We start from the raw sequence: 20420 nt of genomic DNA, 5'->3' as shown, positions 1-20420 counted from the left end.
ACCTGCGATCTCTCCTGATTTCCACCCTCCCTCCAGATTGCTGGACAGTCCCCAGTGGTCCCGGCTGTGACCTTCTACCACTAGCTTTCCCGCCGGCCAACCTGTCAATCTGGCCAGATGCCGGGTGGGAACCTGCTGTTAAATTCAGCAGGACCTCTGCGTTCCCAGGATTTTTGGCTCCTTCCCTGTAGATATTGTGACCATAGTCTTTCTGTCCCACATAGGGAAGGACAATAGAGATTTTTTTTTCTCTTGAGCTGCTTTTATATTGCGTGACAACCACGGTTCCTGACCATGCAAGACCCATGTGTGGGAGCCAGTGCCACGAACACAGGCCTTGTAACTGCAGCTCCAGTTAGAGAGATATGGCCTTGAACTCCTTTATTCCACAGAATTGTTTGGGGAGGGGGGCAGAAAGTCCCATCCTAAAATACTTGAAGCAGATTCTTCATGGTACATCATGCCATCCAAGCTGAAGGGTGCCTGCTACGGCACTAGTGTGATAGTTCCAATTCCCACATTTTATGGCCTAAAAATGATTGCCTGATCAATCCAACTCTGATTTGATGTGGAGATGCCGGTGTTGGACTGGGGTGGACAAATGTAAGAAGTCACACAACACCAGGTTCACCTGACGAAGGAGCAGCGCTCCGAAAGCTTGTGATTTCAAATAAAGCTGTTGGACTATAACCTGGTGTTGTGTGACTTCTTACAACTCTGATTCGTTCACAGCACTGCTGCCAACAGGGGCACTTTATGGTCAAATGCCTTTAACTTGTGGCGCACTGGAAAATATCTGTTTACTTTGAGCTGGTTCAATCCATCAAGAATAACTGAAAATACTGGTGCATGTGTTGTGGGACCAGGTACGAGGAGATTTGGTTTTGGAATTTGATGGGATGCTGTGATTTTGTCAATGTTTTACCAACTCTGCCCGAACTGTGCAACGCGCATGTGCATTCTAGCACCTGAAGGAGTGAGATTTCCAAATTTTATCAGGACCACAAAATGTTAGACTAATGCAGAAATAAGGAACGTAATTTAAAAATCAGACACGGTAGTGTTTAGTAAGAACTTGAAAGTTTAATTAACTTTTACTTGCTTTTCTCTTATGTAAAAATTACTATCTTAAACCCTCTGGGGGGGAAATTGGCTCGTGCTCCCTTTGGGGTGACAACTTTGCTACTTTTAGCGTCCCGAAAAAGTTAGAGCCCCCGCGCCCGAAATTGAATGGTAGCGCTTCCATGGAATATCGTGGCGCTACGTGCAGCATCGCCAAGCGCGCTGGTACATGGCGCCGCGGTACTGCAGGCCTCCCTCCCCTGGTTAAAGGGGAAGGGCTTAGCACAGCACGCACCAGGGCCCTGCTGGCCCACCAGGGAGCAGAGTACCAGCAAAAGAGCCTGGCACTCGAGGAGTGCCGGGCTGACCGATCGCGGCCGGCACCCCACAGCAGAAGGCCAGAGGGGGCAGGTGCTGGCAGGCGGCCCAAAAAAAATGGTTTCCTGCACCTGCCCTTTAATTATCGCCGCCCCAGCTGCAAAAACACCCCCCTGACCCTGGCGGACATGGCGCCCGGTGGTAGGTCAGGGGGCGCAAGCCAAGTTGGTGAGCGGGGCGCTGCACACGGCGATGACATAATCGCCGGAGGCACAGTGCTGCAGGGCGCTACCGCAACTGCTAACCTCCTGAAATTCGCAGGAGGTATTGGCGACGCCGCGCCCGGACGCTAGTTGCATTGCGCCCCCATTAGTGCCTCCTCGGGGCGCTAATGGGAGGCACAAAGCAACTGAATTTTCCCCCCTCTATCTCCAGTGGGGTTCGGCTGAGATGGAGGAGCTCATTTACACTGAGACAAAAGTAATTACGTGTAATAAGAATGCAAATTATAGTAGCTAAATAGGACCGTATTGCAGAAAGACAGACAGTTTACAGGGTCACAAACACAATACACTATTAAGACAGCACCATTTATCATCTCCTGGCCAGAAAGTTGTCACCATTATTTTAATGAAACTTGAGGATATGCCGTAATGTTGCATTTATATTAACAGAACTGATTCTACATGAGGTGGTCTTGTAATTCCCTTGGCTACTAGCCCATGAAACTAACACCAGTTACATGCACAGTTCAAAAGTCACAATGACTGGGGAATGCCCATGTAAGCCATTCCACTGCTATGAAAAATTAAGTGAGACTACCTGAGCATTCACAGCCAGAAGAAACTGGGCCATTTACATTACTATGCCAACTCTGTGGCTTCTTGAGATGCAGGGAAGTGTCACCACCCTCTTGTTACCTCAAGGTGCTGCTGTTGGTAGTAATGCTGTAAGGTAAAGTGCAGCATTAGTCTGGCAATCTCAATTGGGCCATGAGGATGGCAGATGTGAGAATTGGAAGTGTCATATTCGTACAGTTGGCAGCATTTTTCTGAAGATGGATGGCTTGATGGTGAGAAGAATCTTGTGCGTAAAGCTGGTTACTATAATTGCATGACATTTAATTGAAGTGCTTGTCGATTAGTGTTTTACTGGAATTTTCCTACAAACAAAAATGTGTGCAGACCTCAAAACATGGTGTGGAGGTAGGATTGGGACCAGTCAATGCTTCAGCTTTATTTAGTCATTTCCTTTTATCATTTTGTATTAATATTTCTCTTTCCATGTTCAACATTCAGATAAATTTCCTTCAGGTAATAATTGTATTTTTTTAATGAATGTATCTATTTTAAAATTCTTCTTTGGTAAGACAAGTAAAGGTGCAGAAGATGGGTTTGATGGCACAGTGGGAGGAGCACATTAACCATTCAGTCCTGCATTCGACCCCAGTACAGACAGAGTTGATGGAAGTCTCACTCACATGTTGTATGAGTCCTAGGTTAAATGAATCTGACTTGATCTCTGTACTTGGAGATTATGCCCATAATTGGGCACTAAATTGATAGATATTGGCCACACTGACCTGGATTGGGAATGTCACCATGAGGTTGATTTTCCAAGGCAGTGTACAGGGAGTTTTACCATACACCTGACAGTTTTTGATGTTGACGCTGCAAAAAGTCAGAAATAAATAATTCCTTATGGCTGACTATGATGAGCACAAGAACAGAATATTTTGTTTCCCTAGCCCATTTTACACAGATCCAATGAATTACAAAGTAGTAAAATGTATCTTTCAATGTACATTTAATTGCTCTTGACCCCACTCACCCCCACCTTGTCTTCCTTTTACAGACTCGGTTCCGACCCTCTGCATTTAAGCCTGTGGTACCAAAGAACTTCAGTTCAATGCAGAATCTGTATCCACAACAGACCAAGGAGCTGTCTGACAGCACAGCCAGCCTCAATGTCTTCAGCAAGATGGACCATTCACCATTGAGGAATGGAGATGAAAAGCAGGATTATTTCAGGACTGTCAGTCAAGAGGAAGACATGTCTGACTCGGGGCGGAACTCTATGACTAGTCTCCCTCCATGTGGAACAGGCCTGAAGCATCACGTAGGGCAGATAAGTGCATCCATGGGCCAAATCAACCACATTGGGTCAAATTACATTAATGGGGGATCCAAGGAGGTGGCCAACTCTGACACTGGGCATTTTTCCTGTAAGAGTATGGCAGTCCTCAACCGATTGAACCCCCAGGGCAACATGTCCCCCTCTTGTGAGCTTTCACACTCCACGGAGGATGTTGTTCGAGAACTGGAGGACCAGCTTCACGAGAAGGAAGTGGAGCTGAAACATGTGAGGAGGAACTTGGATGAAAGTGAGGATGCCATTGCTCAGGTGTTTGAGGATAAACAAAGGCTGTGGGAGAAGGAGATGGAAGAGCTCAAGCGTATCTATGCCACCAAGCTGCGGCAGGTGACCCAACAAGCCCAGCGCTCCCAGAGGACTCTGCAGCTGCAGGTCTTCAAGGTCCAGCAGGAGAAGAGGCGGCTGCAGGAGGATTTTGATAAGTTACTGCAGGAATGTGAGCAGCTCAAAGGCCGATGTACATCTTACAGGCAGGAACAAGATGACTTAACCCCAAGGCTAGAGGAGACCAAATGGGAGGTAAGATTAGTTACAGATATTATCTTGCCATTTGCTAGTTAGCATTTTTTTTTTAAAAGTAAACCGTGGGGAAACCCAAAATAGTGAGTAATATCTTCCTTTTTTATTGATTTTGGTTTCTGTTTAAAGTGGGAGACACTTTTATAATCCAATCTACTTTTCCATTAGCGAGTGGAGGAAACTATGTCTACATATAGGGTTAACTTTAATCCTTTAGCGTAAAGAGCTTCACTTTTAATTAGAAGCCGATTCACTATCTACCGGGATATGGGGAAAGAGCCGGGGAGTGAGGGGGACTAACTGGATTGCTCTTTGAAAGAGCCGGTGCAGACTCGATGGGCCGAATGGCCTCCTTCTCTGCTGTACTATTCTATGATTCACTTTTTATTTGTTTTAAATTTCTTTCTCAAACTGGAAAGTACCAAACCAGGTGGTTGGGGTTACACATCACTGTTCAGTAGGGGTAGGAGACATTGATCACCATGCTTGTTTTTTTTTCCCTCCTCAATTTCCTCTTCCTTTCTACCCTGCTGTCCTGAAAGCAGTGACTCATGCAGGGTATGTCTTCTGAGGCCCTCGTCTTCTGAGGCCCTCGTCTTCTGAGGCCCTCGTCCACTTCACCCAAGTGATCATCCAACACATCTGAGCCTGGACTGTGCATGTCACATTTTTCAGAAGCCTCACTGCATTTCAATCCGGAGTTTGACCCCTGGCTGATTTGTTGTTTCTTCCTCTAGCCCAAGGGTGCTGACATCAATTTTGTAGTGCCCCTACTGCTGGGATCAAACTTGGGAACTTTCTGCTCTGTAAGGCTCAGTGCCACATCAGTGAGTACAAGCTGTTGGAGGAGTTTGCTCTAATTAATTCTTCTTCCTCTTATTTCATGAAACATTCTGACAGCCCAATTTCATAAATTATCAGGAAAACAGATGGTCAGTTCCTCTGGATTTGTGTACAATTTCAATGTCTGTTTTGCCATATTAGCTTGTTTTTTCTCCCCCTCAGGCACCCACCACCGGCAATGACCAGATTTTTCTCATGGTTGAGTAAGTGTGGTGCTTACTAAAATGTTATGGGTAAAGGATTCAACTTGGGGCAGGAAGAAAACCAATGTACTCTACCTGAAATGTGCAGATAGGGCTGCCTGACAACAGTCCTGGGGTTTCTGGTTATTCAGTTGTACCCGCCATAATTTGAGGTGAATTCCAGATCTCTCTTGTGCTTGGTTTAAAGAAGGGAAAACATACACTTTGTACATGTCCTACTCTTGGTACTCCTAGTTTAAGATGAGTAGTTCTCTGTTCCAGGTGGCCAGGATAACCAGTTTACTTGATATTTGTCTCATTGTAGGTCTGTCAAAAGGCTGGTGAGATCGCCATGTTGAAACAGCAGCTGCGAGACTCTCAAGCAGAGGTGGCAGAGAAATTGAGTGAACTGTTCAGCCTCAAAACCCTGCTCAGGGAGGTCCGAGTGGAGCTTTGTACCAAAGAGGAACAGGTGTTGCTATTAAAGAACTCTCTGCAGGCACAATCCATCCAACTGGCTAAGAGCACAAATGCCCTGCAGCAACAGGAGGAAGTCATTTTGCTCCAAGAAGCCTCTCTGAGGAGAGATGGAGCTCCTGAAGAAATGAAGGGTTTCTTGAGCGGGGAGACTGACGATCTGAAGTCCAGAGGCCTTCAAGAGGACAGTGCCCAAAGTCTTGTCCTTCAGGTTGAGAGGCTCAAAGCAGAACTGTTATTGGAACGAAGGCAGTGTGAAGCCCAGGCCGCCAGTTTTGAAATTGAGAGGAGTACCTGGCAGGATGAAAAGGAAAAAGTTATTCAGTATCAGAAACGACTGCAGTCCAGCTACTTGGAGATGTACCAAAGAAACCAGGCCCTTGAGCAAGAAGTTCAGGAGATTGCAGCCAAAGTGGAACTAACAGACACTGATGTCAAACAGAACCTACCATGGATAGAAAGAATTGAATCCTCTGAAATCTGACAACTACCAAGCGGTAAAATTATATCATTCAGTGTTTGTAGATCAGGACATTCATTTAAAAAAAAAAAATTCTCTGTATAGTGTTGGATTTCTCATGGTGACCAATTAAATTTTACACCGAGTGATGGCATACCAGGATGTAGCATCTGGGAGATACTGCTGACTTGGACATACAAATACAGGAGATGTAATATTGGGAAGTTTCAAAATTTTCTAGAATGGAAGAGGCGGGGTGGGGAGGGAGGAAAGAGCGAAAGAGAACCTGGAACTCTTGGCTCCTTTTGATGTCCAGAGAGATGACTGGATTTTTCCCAGGGTTAGAAGATGCTACACACAACTTGTGTACACTCAGTGATTGCAAACATGGCTTAGACAAGCCAATTTTATGTTTAAACCCAGAACATTTCAGAATGTGAAATGATCTAAGGGCATTATTTTTATATATATATATAAAATTATATATGTTACCACCACTGCAGACAATGATAAATTAGTACAGTTTCTCAAAGCCCTCTCTGAATCAGTAATTTTGGAGTCAGAAATTAATTCAGAATTTCTTTCTGCAGATTAAAAGCTGCAATATGATTAGTATATTTGGTAAATAGTAATGCTGATATTTTTGTTATTGTAACAATTTTTTTTAACTACTCATGTAGGCCAGTGAAAAGTATACAAGATCTTGTCAGTGTTTAAATTAATAAGATTTCCCCCCCTTTTTTCCCCTGAGGTGGAATCCCATTGGTTGTATTTTATTCCAGTTTTGTTTTGAAGGAGCTGTATCATTTTTTCAGTTGCAAGCCATAAAAACCCATTTCATTTATTTTGTAACTAATTCTCTCCCTTCACGCCTTCCTCCCTCATTACATTTTGACAGAATAGAAACTTAACCTGCTCAGGGCTCTAATTCTGTTCTGTAAGCAGGCTGTAGATCATGAGTAGACTGACATGCTTTGATTCTCTTTTCTCAACAGCCTTATGGGGAAACGCCTTGCCTTTGTCTGGTCCCCCTCTGAGACAGTCCCGCTGAGTTGGGCCCTTACCAGAGGGAAAACTCCAGAAGGACTCATAAAACACATCATGCTGATACCAGTGGCAATCTCTGCCCTTGTTTGCTAGTACTCACTGGAATTAAATGTATAAATATCCACACGTGATGGCCGTTCACTGCAAAACTAGTGCAGTGCAATGTTCCCTTTAAGCTGCGTGGACATGTGGCCGCGCAGCACTCCAGAATTCCTGCGCAGCCAGTGAGCGGCTTTTAAATTGAAAAAAACACGCATACGCGGACTTTTGAATGGGCCATACAGTCCGTTAAAGGGGCCACACGGCCCCCCAAAATATTACAGGGAACATTGACGCATGATTTTTTTTGTTAAAGCACATCATGGCCAGATTCCTGTTTCATTTTCAAAGAACTCAGGACACCTAAATAAAACCCCACGGCAGATAGATGTCCAGCTTTTGCCTGTATCACTTCCCAATATCTAGCGCTATGGAGAGGGCGTTCTCATTGGGTGTGAAGCCTTGCTCTAAGCTGGGCTGTTGATGGGATGCAGGCAGGTCGGTTAAATTCATAAAACTGTTTTCACTGTTACTACAAGATTTGAAAATTTTGAACTGCAGTGAGAAACAGCTTACATTTATATCGCACCTCATAGTGTGTCTCAGGGCATCCCAAAGCACCTCACATAGAATAATTTACTTCGAAATTGTTGTGAGTAGCCACTTGCTCACAGCAAGGTCCCATAAATCTGAGGTGAATACCCAGTTAGTCTGTTTATGGTGATGTTGATTGAGGGAGGAATGTTGACCAAAACACCTGGAGAACATTGCAATGGATCTTTAATCTTTAATATCCATATGAATAGGCAAACGTGGCCTTGTTTTAACATCTCATCCAAAGGACAGCACTTCTAACAATACACCAAAATGCCATCGTAGATTGTGTGTTCAGGACCTGGAGTGGGACTTGAATCCACAACCTTCTGAGTGGTCCTAACTGAGCCAAGCTGACACCTGACACTAACCGTAACAGTAAAATCTAAAGACCAGCGAATGGAAGTTTCGTGCTAACAAACTAAAATTTCCAGGTAGTTTGACTTCAGTGACCTGCAGCAGAATAAATGTTCTGTTTCCTGGAATCCAAGATGTTCTTTTTGTAAGATCTGGGCCTGCCCACATAGGCAAATCAGAAACTCCTTGCTAGCTGAACAAAGGTTTGCCACTGTAGATTAATCAGTTGTGCTCCAGCTCCATGCTCAGTGCGGGGGCTTGTGAGGTTACTGCATGTCAGCATAAACTGACTTCTTCCTCCTTCTCTGGTCTCGATGCTCTTTACAAGGTCACACCCTGTGCTGGAAAATTCCACTCATCTGTTACTATCCATTATATCAGCTAACCAACAAAGTAATTTCCCTCTTTTGCCAGTACATCTTGTGGCTTTCCCCAATCTTTGCTTTCACGGTCCACATCCCTCTCTGCCACCTCCATTCTGTTGTGGCTTTTTGTAGTATTGTCTTCTTTCTAAATCCCAAGCCATACTGAAAGCTGATTTTATTCCTTCCTGTTAAATTTAGGGGACTTGAACTGAATTTAGGTAACTTGCAAAATCAGCAAATCTCCCATTCACTTGAGTGTTGAATAATTTCCAAAAGAAACTTCTAAACTGAGTTCTTGCCGGTGATGTTCACCTCTTTATAGAGTGTGGACACAGGGATGCTGTATTGTAGTGCACAGAGAACCTTGTCCCCTCCAAAAAAGACTTCCTTGTGTGATTTTGATGAGATTGATTTTAGAATAAAATTATGATTTGACGTGCTGCATTTTCACAAGGCTTGCTTTCCTACAAATAATGTTTATACTGACAAGCATATCATGTGATTTGTGTGTCACTACCTTGTTTCAATTCCATCTTCCCCGCCCCCCCCTTTCAATAATTAGCACTAGGAAGGACAGTATCTTTGTGTATTATGTTCTAAATAACCAAATGTCTTCCAAATACTGGAGTACAGGAGACTGGGTGGCTTCAGGTCATTTGATGCATTACATTTTTGGTACTGGGATCTGGGTTGCAGGACCATCCCATAATGAGGGTATAAAAATCTACTCCGTCTGGCTGCAAGGGTCCTCACTGAAATGAGTCTCAATACTTGGTGCTGATCCACAACAACAAAAACAAAACTGCGTTCAAAGTTTGATGCTAAATCTGTCGATCGGAATGACGAGATTCATACTGGTGTTTTTAAAAATTTGTTCATGGGATGTGCCCTTGAGAAGGTGGTGGTGAGCCGCCGCCTTGAACCGCAGAGGCAGTTAAGAGTCAACCATATTGCTGTGGTCTGGAGTCACGTATAGGCCAGACCGGGTAAGGACGGCAGATCTCCTTCCCTAAAGGACATTAAAGAACCAGATGTTCTAAGCATTTCGTCAGGAGAAGGTTTCTGTTGGAGTTGTTTTTTCCTGCTCCTTCCCTGCCAATCACACCTCTCCAGAGGTTTGTGTCCTTTCCAACTCTGGCATTAAAATCGCCAAGGAGAATCAGCTCGTCACCCGTTGGAACCCGCAACAGGGATTGTTCAAGGCTGGAGTAGAATTCCTCTTTGGCCTCGTCTGTAGCTTTCACGGTTAGGGCGTACACACTGACAGCTATAGCGTACTGGTTCCGGGTTAGAGGGGAATCTCTAAGACGGCAAACTAGCTTGCTTCTGATCTAATATTGGCCAGGACACCAGGAGACTTCCCCTGCTCCTCTTTAGTAATGCTATATGATCTTTTACATTCACCTGAACAGGCAAACAGGGCCTTATAGTCCCATCTGAAACTGCACCTCTGCCAATGCAGCAGTTCATCAGTACCGTCAATCGAGATTATATGATCAAGTACTGGACTTGGTCTTGAACCCATATTCTTCTGACTTAAAGGAGAGAATGAGAAGGTTTTTGTTGGGACAAATTTGCCAATGAAGATGTTCCCCTCTTAGAAAGAGAAAGGAATGTCTCTACTTTGTTGGAATCCCTCAATAATGTCCTGCTGATTGAAACCATCAAAGCCTCTTGTCTCTAATCTGTTGATGAGCCCCTTTTAGATAATGGAGTTTAGTAATGGTGTGTGGATTTGGTCCTCAATAAAACCGGATGTTGTTAGCAATTATAACAGGGTTTATAAGCTACACAGAGCCTCTGGATGCATGTACATTTGTTTTTTCCTGCCAGTAACCTGTGCTAACCTATTCATCAGAGTCCAGAATTTCAAGCACAGCCCTCGCTTGTGAAAGTAGATCGCAGTTTTGAACCTGATTCTCTGGACCCCTTCCACAAAGGAACTGGGCAGCACCAGCTCAGAGCTGTTTTTTGTAGCGTATGGGGAAGCTGTGTGGTTCTGATCTAACCTCTCTTTACCTCACCTCTTTGTTCCCCTTCCTCTGCCCCTGGATTGGCTATCCTACTGCATGATGTACGAGTGCTCTGTGCGTGGGTTCAAAAAACAATATTGACTACCAGTGGTTCTCAAACTCTTGGTTGAAGGACACCTTTTCAAATGGATTAGTAATCAATGACCACCCCCCCGACCATCTAAATGATAATACTTGTAATACAAAAGTGCTGCATGTAAAGTGTTTTAATAATGCTTTGAAGAAAACAGGTATTTACACAGATATCAGTGAGATAGGTGTGCCTGCTTATCACTGCAGAGTCTGTCTATCCTTGGTGTGATGTATGATAATGACATTCTCCACTTCCAGACGGGACCTGTACTTGGTCTTCATTGCTGCCATAGCAGAAAATGATCTTTCACAAATATATGTTGTTGGGAAAGGTAGCAACACTTTCATTGCTTCTTTTACCAATTCTGGGTACTCCGCAGCAACAGGTGGCCAAAACTGGAAGGGTGTGTGTTCCTGAAACTTAATTTTCAGCAAGCAGTCTCAGGACAGTTCCATCAGCTCCTCTTCTGTTTTTCCACTTAGTCTTGGGCAACAAGATGACGTAGCAAACATTGAAAATGGATCCTGAACACAATCATACTTGTGTTTATTTTCAAAATAAACACTGAAATCCTCCTGCCAATGTTGCAAGATGAGCAATGACCCTTTCTTTCACATACTCAACAGTCCTTGTTTGCATTTAGAAACTCTCAGTAGTGGGAACATATCTGAAACTCCATTGCTCAGTCTAGTTTTCCAAATCTCGATTTTCTTCCTAAATGTTGCAATCTTGTCACTCACTTCGAGTATGGTTGTATTGCCCCTTGTATTGATAGATTCAGTGTATTTAACAGGTTAAAAATGTCAGCTAGTTTTATTATCCATAATTGGTCAGAGAAGTTTTCAGCTAATGCAGGATTGTGCACAAAGAGAAAAGCTAGCAGCTCTTTATGAAACTCAAAACTCTTTCTAGGACTCTGCCACGAGAATGTACTTCAGTGTGAAACAATTTTTCATGTCCTGCACCCATTTCTGAATACACCTTTGAAAACAGATGGGAATTCACAGGTCTGGACTTCACAAAATTCACAGCTGCATTTAACACAGCATGTAATTCGGGTTCCATTCTTTTTGAAGCAATATACAATGTGTCACGATTACCTGTGAGTTTACAGCTCTTATTCTTGCAACAGCACCACTCCTATTGCCTGTCATAGCGGCAGCACCGTCTGTGCAGAAAGCAACACAGTTCTCCCATTTAAGCGATTCTGATTCCATTAAATTATCCAGTAACTTTAATATTTTCCTCGCCCGTTGTTTGTCTGGGAACACCTGACAAAAAAGAAAATCCTCTACCCCAGCCAAACACAGCGAATCGAAAATAATAATTGCGCTATACTACCAACATCAGTTGTCTCATCGAGCTGAATTGCAAACTGCTCACATTCACGAAGCCTTTTGTCAATTGGCATTTTATATCTCTTAAAAGTTCCTCGATTCTTCTAACTGGGTCATTAGATAGTGGTATGGCCTTCAACTTTTGTGCTGCGTCTTCACTCACCATTGCTTTGCACATTTCTACAGCAGCTGGAAGAATCAGCTCCTCTCTGATAGTAAGGGCTTTCTAGCTTTTAGCATTTCGGAACGCTGTTCAGGGCCTATTCTGGAACTGATGTTAATTTTGTCATTTGCGTTTTCTGACAACTTTTTTTGTTCAAAGAATTCTTTTGGTTTATCTTTATATTCCAGATGCTTTGTGAGGTGTCGCTTTAGTTTTGCAGGTTTCATTGTTTAGTTGGATAAAATTTGTAAACATACAACACATTGTGGGTGTCCACCACTGAGCTCTGTAAATCTGAATTCTTTGTAACTCTGCTCAGGATTTCTATTCTTAGTTTGTTCCTTGCTACTGGATTCAGCACTGTTCATGGCTTCAGCAATGGCAGTGTAAGGTCATTACAAATATTTTTCTATTTAAAGTCATTTACTCTCACTATCATCGATCAACCTTTTGGCACCCACCACCGGCCTTGGTAACTGCGAGTCTACGTGGGAATCTTCATGCTGCTCTCAGTGCTCCTCCCTGCACGCTCCCCTCCTAGGTGAGACAGCCAGCCCACTCTGCACTGCACATGTGGCGGCCGCACTCTGCTTCTGCCTTCCAGCTCGCACCAAGCCCACCTCTGACTGTTGCTCATTCCCTTACTCTTAACCATGGCGAGCACCACATCCCCCCCGCCCCCCCCCCCCCCCCCGGGTAAGGCCGGCCCTGCTCGCTACTCATTATTTCGCAGACCCCCTGGAAAGTCTCCCTGGACCTCCGGGGGTCTGTGGACCTTTGTTTGAGAACCACTGGACTATACCACCCAAAGATGAGTCCTGGACCCTTGTCTGTCATGTGATCTCATTGGATTGGTAATTTTATGACAAAGCACTCTAGCACCATCTAGTGACAAAGATCCATACAGCACCACCATTACCACTGTCTCATCTACTTTTCCCACACTGCCCTTCTTATCCCCCCCCCCCCCCAACCCCCAAATAGGTGACTACCAGTTCTGCTGTTGCTGAGTGTCGGTAGCAATCTCTGTTCAGTTTCACATTCCTCCTTTTTAATCGACGTTGGTGGAAAATAGAATTAGATGTCTGGACAATGATAAGCCAGTACTTTAACACTGTTTGTTTAGTGGCTGAGACCAGATGTATTAAACTTACTGTTTACTGGTCTTTTATGAATAGACCTCCATTAACCTAATGGATCTAATAAAGTTTTCAAATAAAAATTGATGACTTACATTAAAATGGACTCTTTTTGGGGTGGTTGATATGTGTTCATGATGTGGATGTATGTTAATGCACTTGGGCGAGCTCCATAATCTGTTTTGTACGCAAGGTAGTGAAGTTATATTTGGAAGGATGTTTGAAAAGCAGCCTGGATTAGAATCCTGCAACGGGAAACTAACACAAACCAAGTCATTTTCAATGTCCTCGCTCCTATACATTAAATTCTCCCCATGAATTTATCATTTCTGAAGCATCTTTGGGAGTAACACAAGTTTACAAAAGCCATTCAAGATGAAAGGCAGTTAAAGTGCTAATGAACTATCTTTGTTGTTTCACCAAAGGCTGTAAATGATGAATCCTCTCTCGACAATCGAGAAATCCCATACACTTGTTACATTAGGAAGATAGCAAAATACTGCAGATGTTGGAAATCCGAAATAACAACAGAAAATGCTGGAAAAACTCAGCAGGTCAGGCAACATCCGTGGAGAGAAATTTGAGTTGACGTTTCGGGTTGGACCCTTCTTCAAAAACTCCGTTACATTAGGAAATCTGGCCCCTGGCTGCTCACCAGTGGTAGTTGAGATCCTAATCATGTAACAACTGAATATAACGCTAGATTTTCAGATCTTATTGTAACCATCTCACCATTAGTAACACCTAATAAATCTGTGTTACATTTTTTCCATGATTCCAAAATACTTTCTACAGTATAATGGAATGCCCAAAACTGAACACTGTTTTCCAACTTGGGTCCAACCATTGTCTAGCACAGATTATCACTATCTCCGTGCTTTTGTATTCGGTGGCCCTATAAATAAAATCTCAAATGCCTTTTTATGGCTTTTCCCAATTTCCAAGTCAGGTTTTGGCTTAAGTTTCTCGATCAAGCAATCTGCTATTTTAAAGCATCAAAAGCATAACCACGGATATGTGGTCTTTTTTTTCCATAAAAAAATAGGCTAGAGATCTCCTGCCTTTCACCCGATCACAGACCTTCCCTTTTGTTTTTCCCTCCCCTCCCCCCTTTCCCTGCCTTTGTATTGCTTAAAACCTGTCACATCTCTAACTTGTCATCGACCTAAAGCGGTAACTGTTTCTCTCTCCACGGATGCTGCTTGACCTGCTGAGTATTTCCAGCATTTTCTGTTTTTATTTAAATTGATTTTCTTTCCCCCTCCTCCACATTAAAATTTGCTTTGGTTACTTGGACACTCCTAAGGTCGTGGGAGGGTCGTGAAAGTAGCCTGCTTGCCAGCAGCTTTAATTGTGAAATGATCTATGGTGCAGGGAAATGAGAAGGGACAAGAAAGCACATATCGATGGGAACCGTCTGTACAGCACCTGCTTCATGCCGCACGTAACCTGGTAATGCTTCACTGCTTGGTGCTGTTCCAGGGTTTTATCGCTGTGGTGCTGCCATTCCTCACCCTAGTAAGTACATGTACTCAAATTAATTCAGATGAAACTGATTATTCGAGTGCAATTGTACTGTCATCTTTTTGTTGACCTGAATTTATTTTTTACTGAAATATATCAGTTACGTTCCCATATCCTTCACTTGTTTGAACAAGCTTCTGCTTAAAGGTGAAGTAAGATGAATTGCCCTCTGAAGGATTAATGATCCTGATCAAAGGCCCTGCTTTACAGGCAACAGGTGTATCCTTGGCAACTAAGTAAATACTGAAATATAAACATGGTGGGAAAGAAGAGGGAGTATCTGCTGGAAATTAAAGGAGAAGTTATTGAACCTGGATCTTGGAGTTACCTGCTGTTGGTGTCCTTACAATATCAATATGTTTGGCACTCAAGCCACTGGGAGTTTTAGGAAAGGTATGAATCATATAGTCAACCCTTCAAGAATTGATGTGAATCAGTCTTCCTAAAAGCCATCCCTAACTAAAAGCAGACCTAAACCTAAGGCTCTAATGTTGTGGTTATTCTCACCCCAGGGCCTGTAATTTGGGTACAACGCTGAATGTGTGGGTGGCCTGAGTAGAGCCACTCTGATTTAGTATCTGTGACTCCGACCAAACAATCTTGGAACTTTTCAGAAAGTGTACTTTGAAATAATAAAAGGTAAACGTGAGAAGCTACCCCACACATTGCCCCATCCACGGGTCCCGGCAGCGCACAGTCGAGGGGGTTGTTCGGCCTGACTGACTGCCTCTCTTCCACAGCTATGTCCTGTCCAGGTGTCCCTGGAGTGGGAGCACGTGGTGTCTGCCAGTATGCTTGAGGTCTCCCGGGACTGGAGTGCATCGTCGACACCCAGGACAATATTTTATTTTAATTTAAGTTTCTTTTAAATTTTTGATAATTTACAGTTTATTGTGCCCTTTTTTTTTAAAAAAAGGGGGCACTTGTTAACTCATTGTTCATGATGATTGTCATCCAAATTGGCAATTAACATTAAAAAAGAGTTACCCCATTACATTGTCATCGTAATAAAACCCAAGATCGAAGCCTTGGGAGGAAAAAAACAAACAAATCCAATGGAGCGCACCTCCAAATCTAAAGTCCCTACTACCTCAAGCCATAGTCCAGAGGGCAGCTCTATGAATGTAGTCTGTACGTCTTGGCAGTAACTAGTTGCCAGTAAGAGATGAACTGGAGCACATTTAAGAAACCAAACCCTTTAACCATAGAGTAGTCAAGGATACTGCAATCCTTTTATCAAGAACTAGGTAGCTACAAGTATTCACCACCTGAACCTTGCCCTTTGACCCTTGTTATGTGCCAGGGTAGTGGTTGGCGTTCCCATTCCTGATTACTATCCAGTGACCACTGTTGATAGTTGGCACATGTCATTATTTCAAAACATAATTGGGAAGAGCTGTGATCTCCTGTGCAGTTAACTAGTCTAAAGGCTATCGCTGTCTAAACTTGTACATGAAGATCATCTACTGGGGCAAGGTACTGGAGGGCACTGACACCGTGGAACCAGATCCAAAAAGTCAAGATCTTGAGGGGAAGGCCGAATAATGGAGGAAGAATTTTTTAGAAAGTCAAAAAAACAATCATTGAAACCTGGTATCCTCCCATTCTGAAGGGTGGGTCGTTGAGGACAGGGTGATTGATGATGGTTTTGAAAGGGAAGGAGACAGTGTCTGAGATGTATTTATGGTTTTTTCTGTAATTCATGTGAAGGAATGTTGTGTGCACCTACTGCTAACTTACAAATCCCGTATAAACTGTTTGTTCTCGCATGTCGGGGGCCCTTCTTGAGTTGTCGGCTTTCTGGAGCAATTGGCCAGCTTTTGCTAGTTTTTATTTTGGCAGCTACGGGTGGAGGACATTTCTGCCAAGCCTAATCCTGTCTTCATCCAATGGCCACACAAGCAGGAGTCACTGGATATCCATCTAGAGTGGGAATCCTACCCAATTTTTCCATTTCCTCCTCCGGTCCAGGGCACTGAGGCCAATTGTAATTCTAATACTAACACTTATATTTAACATTAGCTAGAGGTTCAGTGCAGCTAGCGGTACAGTGCATTGTAACACCAGTTAGACTTGGAGTAGTTGGCAGTGCAATGTATTGTACTGTAACAGCGGGAATCTTGAGCGGCAGAGCGGGGCTATAAAAGGCCCCAGAGACCAGATAAGGCCTCACAGCGTTGGCGGGAATCTCGAGCGGCAGAGCGGGGCTATAAAAGGCCCCAGAGACCAGGTAAGGCCTCACAGCGTCGGCGGGAATCTCGAGCGGCAGAGCGGGGCTATAAAAGGCCCCAGAGACCAGGTAAGGCCTCACAGCATCGGCGGGAATCTCGAGCGGCAGAGCAGGGCTATAAAAGGCCCCAGAGACCAGGTAAGGCCTCAGTGCGTCAGCGGGAATCTCGAGCGGCAGCAGCGGGGCTATAAAAGGCCCCAGAGACCAGGTAAGGCCTCAGTGCGTCGATGGGAATCTCGAGCGGCAGCAGCGGGGCTATAAAAGGCCCCAGAGACCAGGTAAGGCCTCAGTGCATCGGTGGGAATCTCGAGCGGCAGCAGCGGAGCTATAAAAGGCCCCAGAGACCAGGTAAGGTGTACCAATCTCCAGTCTGGGAACTCGGAGGGAAGGAGAGAGGTAAAAAGTAATCCAAGTGTGACGTCACCAGAAAGCGGGTAAGTGATTGGTTGGTAAGTATTTCTCCCTTTTTAAGCTTAAATCTCTTTGGTTTATAGTTTCTAAGGTGTGATATTCACCATCTAGAATCGGGGCAGAGGGTATTTAAGAATAATATTAATAAATTTAATTAATTACATAGAATGGGAGATCAGGTGATGTGTTGCTGCTGCAATATGTGGGAGCTGGTGGACACCATTGATGCTCACGGTGATCACATTTGCAGTAAGTGTTGGCTGCTCGAGGAATTCCGGCTCCGTGTTGAAGAGCTGGAGTCCGAGCTTCAAACACTGAGACACATCAGGGAGGGGGAGAATTACCTGGACTCTGTGTATCACAAGGTATTCACACCAATTAGATTAATTAATTCAGATGTAGTCCGTGGCCAGGGTCAGGATGGTGTGACTAGAAGTGAGGCAGGTACGGGGATCCAGGAGGTAGTGTTGGAGGAGCCGCAGCCCTTGCACTTGTCCAACAGGTTCGAGGCTCTTACTCCCTGTGAGGATGGGAACAGGGACTGCGGGGAGGATGAGCAACCTGGCCACAGCACCGTGGAGCGGGGGGCCATTCAAGTGGGGGGAGTTAAAAGAAATGTTGTAGTGGTAGGGGATAGTATCGTTAGGGGGACAGATAGAGTTCTTTGCAGCCGAGAGCGAGAGTCCCGAAGGCTGTGTTGCCTGCCCGGTGCCAGGGTTAAGGACATCTCCTCTGGACTGGAGAGAAATTTGGACTGGGAGGGGGAGGATCCAGTTGTCGTGGTCCATGTTGGTACCAACGACATAGATAGGACAAGGAAGGAGGTTCTGCTGAGGGAGTTTGAGCAGCTAGGGGCCAAATTAAAAAGCAGAACCACAAGGGTAATAATCTCTGGATTATTACCTGAGCCACGAGCGAATTTGGCTAGGACAAATAAAATTAGAGAGTTAAATGCGTGGCTCAAAGACTGGTGTGGGAGAAATGGGTTTTGCTTCCTGGGACACTGGCACCAGTACTGGGGCAGGAGGGAGCTGTTCCGTTGGGACAGGCTTCACTTGGCCAGTGCTGGGACTAGAGTCCTGGCGGATCATATAACTAGGGCTGTAGAGAGGGCTTTAAACTAACTAGTAGGGGGGAGGTTCTTAGAGAGCAAATAATAAAAATGACAACAGAGAAGGTAGGTAGCAGTGGGGAAATTAAAAACCAGAGCATGTCAGGAAGGGGCAGAAGGTATGGAGTAAAAGGTAAAGTAATAAAAAGGGCAAAAGCAGGAACTACGTGTCACAAAACATCTTTGAAAGTTCTCTATCTGAATGCACGTAGCATTCGTAACAAAATAGACGAGTTAATGGCACAAATAACTACATATGGGTATGATCTTGTGGCCATTACAGAAACATGGCTGCAGGGTGACAATGCCTGGGAATTAAACATACCAGGTTATTTAACGATCAGGAAGGACAGGCAGGAAGGAAGGGGAGGTGGGGTGGCTATGTTAATAAAGGAAGGAATCACTGTAATACAGAGAAATGATATTGGGTCAAAAGATCAGGATAATGAAACAGTTTGGGTGGAGGTAAGGAATAATAAGGGGAAAAAAACACTAGTGGGCGTAGTCTATAGGCCTCTGAACAGTGGCAACTCTGTTGGACGGAGTATCAATCAGGAAATAGTTGAGGTTTGTAATAAGGGAACATCTATAATTATGGGGGATTTTAACTATCATATTAATTGGACAAATCAAATTGGGCAGGGCTGCCTTGAGGATGAGTTCATTGAGTGTATTAGGGATGGGTTTCTTGAGCAGTATGTAACTGAACCGACCAGGGGGCAAGCAACCTTAGATCTGGTCCTGTGTAACGAGACAGGATTAATTAAAAATGTCCTAGTAAAGGATCCCCTTGGAATGAGTGACCATAACATGGTTGAATTCCATATTCAATTAGAGGGTGAGCAGGTTGGATCTCAAACAAGCGTGCTAAGCTTGAATAAAGGAGACTATGAAGGTATGAGAGCAGAATTGAGTAGAGTGGATTGGGAAAATAGATTAAAGGGTAAGATGATACATGATCAGTGGTGTACATTTAAGGAGTTATTTTACAACTTCCAAAAAATATATATTCCACTGAGAAGAAAAGGGTGTAAAAGAAAAGACAGCCATCCGTGGCTAAGTAAAGAAATTAAGGATAGTATTCGACTAAAAACAAGGGCATATAAGGTAGCCAAGTCTAGTGGGAGGATAGAGGATTGGGAAAACTTTAAAAGACAGCAAAAAATAAAAAAAGATTGATTAAGAAAGGGAAGATAGATTATGAAAGTAAATTAGCAAAAAATATAAAAACAGATAGTAAGAGTTTTTATAGTTATATAAAAAGAAAAAGGGTAGCTAAAGTAAATGTTGGTCCCTTAGAGGATGAGACCGGGAAATTAGTGGTGGGAAATATGGAGATGGCAAAAACACTGAATGAATATTTTATATCAGTCTTTACAGTAGAAGACACTAAGAATATCCCAACACTGGACAAACAGGGGGCTAAAGGGGGGGAGGAGCTAAACATGATCAAAATCACTAAGGAAGTGGTACTCGGTAAAATAATGGGACTCAAGGCGAATAAATCACCTGGACCTGATGGCTTACATCCTAGGGTCTTGAGGGAAGTGGCGGTAGGGATTGTGGATGCATTGGTAATAATTTTCCAAAACTCCCTGGACTCGGCAATGGTCCCGGCAGACTGGAAAACTACTAATGTAACACCCTTATTTAAAAAGGGCAGTAGACAGAAGGCTGGAAACTATAGACTGGTTAGCCTAACATCTGTGGTAGGTAAAATGTTGGAGTCCATTATTAAGGAGACAGTAACAGGACATTTGGATAATCATAATTTAATAGGACAAAGTCAGCATGGTTTTATGAAGGGGAAGTCATGTTTGACAAATTTGCTGGAGTTCTTTGAGGAAGTAACATATAGGGTGGATAAAGGGGAACCAGTGGACGTAGTGTATTTAGGCTTCCAAAAGGCATTTGACAAGGTGCCACACAAAAGATTATTGCTTAAGATAAAAAATCACGGGATTGGGGGTAATATTCTGGCA

The 20420-nt window shown here is 43.9% G+C and overlaps 1 protein-coding gene across 2 annotated transcripts in view; it reads left to right on the top strand.

The window, feature by feature from the left end:
- Window positions 1-13264, top strand: part of n4bp3 (NEDD4 binding protein 3) — a 170826-nt gene extending 157562 nt beyond the window's left edge. For both annotated transcript variants that reach the window (XM_085995458.1, XM_085995457.1), the window contains exons 3-4: window positions 3235-4053; window positions 5404-13264. In XM_085995458.1, coding sequence (XP_085851584.1) covers window positions 3235-4053; window positions 5404-6039 — 1455 coding nt within the window. In that variant the 3' untranslated portion in view covers window positions 6040-13264. The remainder of the gene's footprint in view (window positions 1-3234; window positions 4054-5403) is intronic.
- The last annotated feature ends 7156 nt before the right edge of the window (window positions 13265-20420 follow it).

This window comes from Somniosus microcephalus, chromosome 8 (genome assembly GCF_052327205.1).
Source record: "Somniosus microcephalus isolate GS21.2 chromosome 8, FLI_Smic_1.0, whole genome shotgun sequence".
NCBI classification, from domain to species: Eukaryota; Metazoa; Chordata; class Chondrichthyes; order Squaliformes; family Somniosidae; genus Somniosus; species Somniosus microcephalus.
Note: the sequence above shows the minus strand (reverse complement) of the source record. Positions and strands in the feature narration are given on the sequence as shown.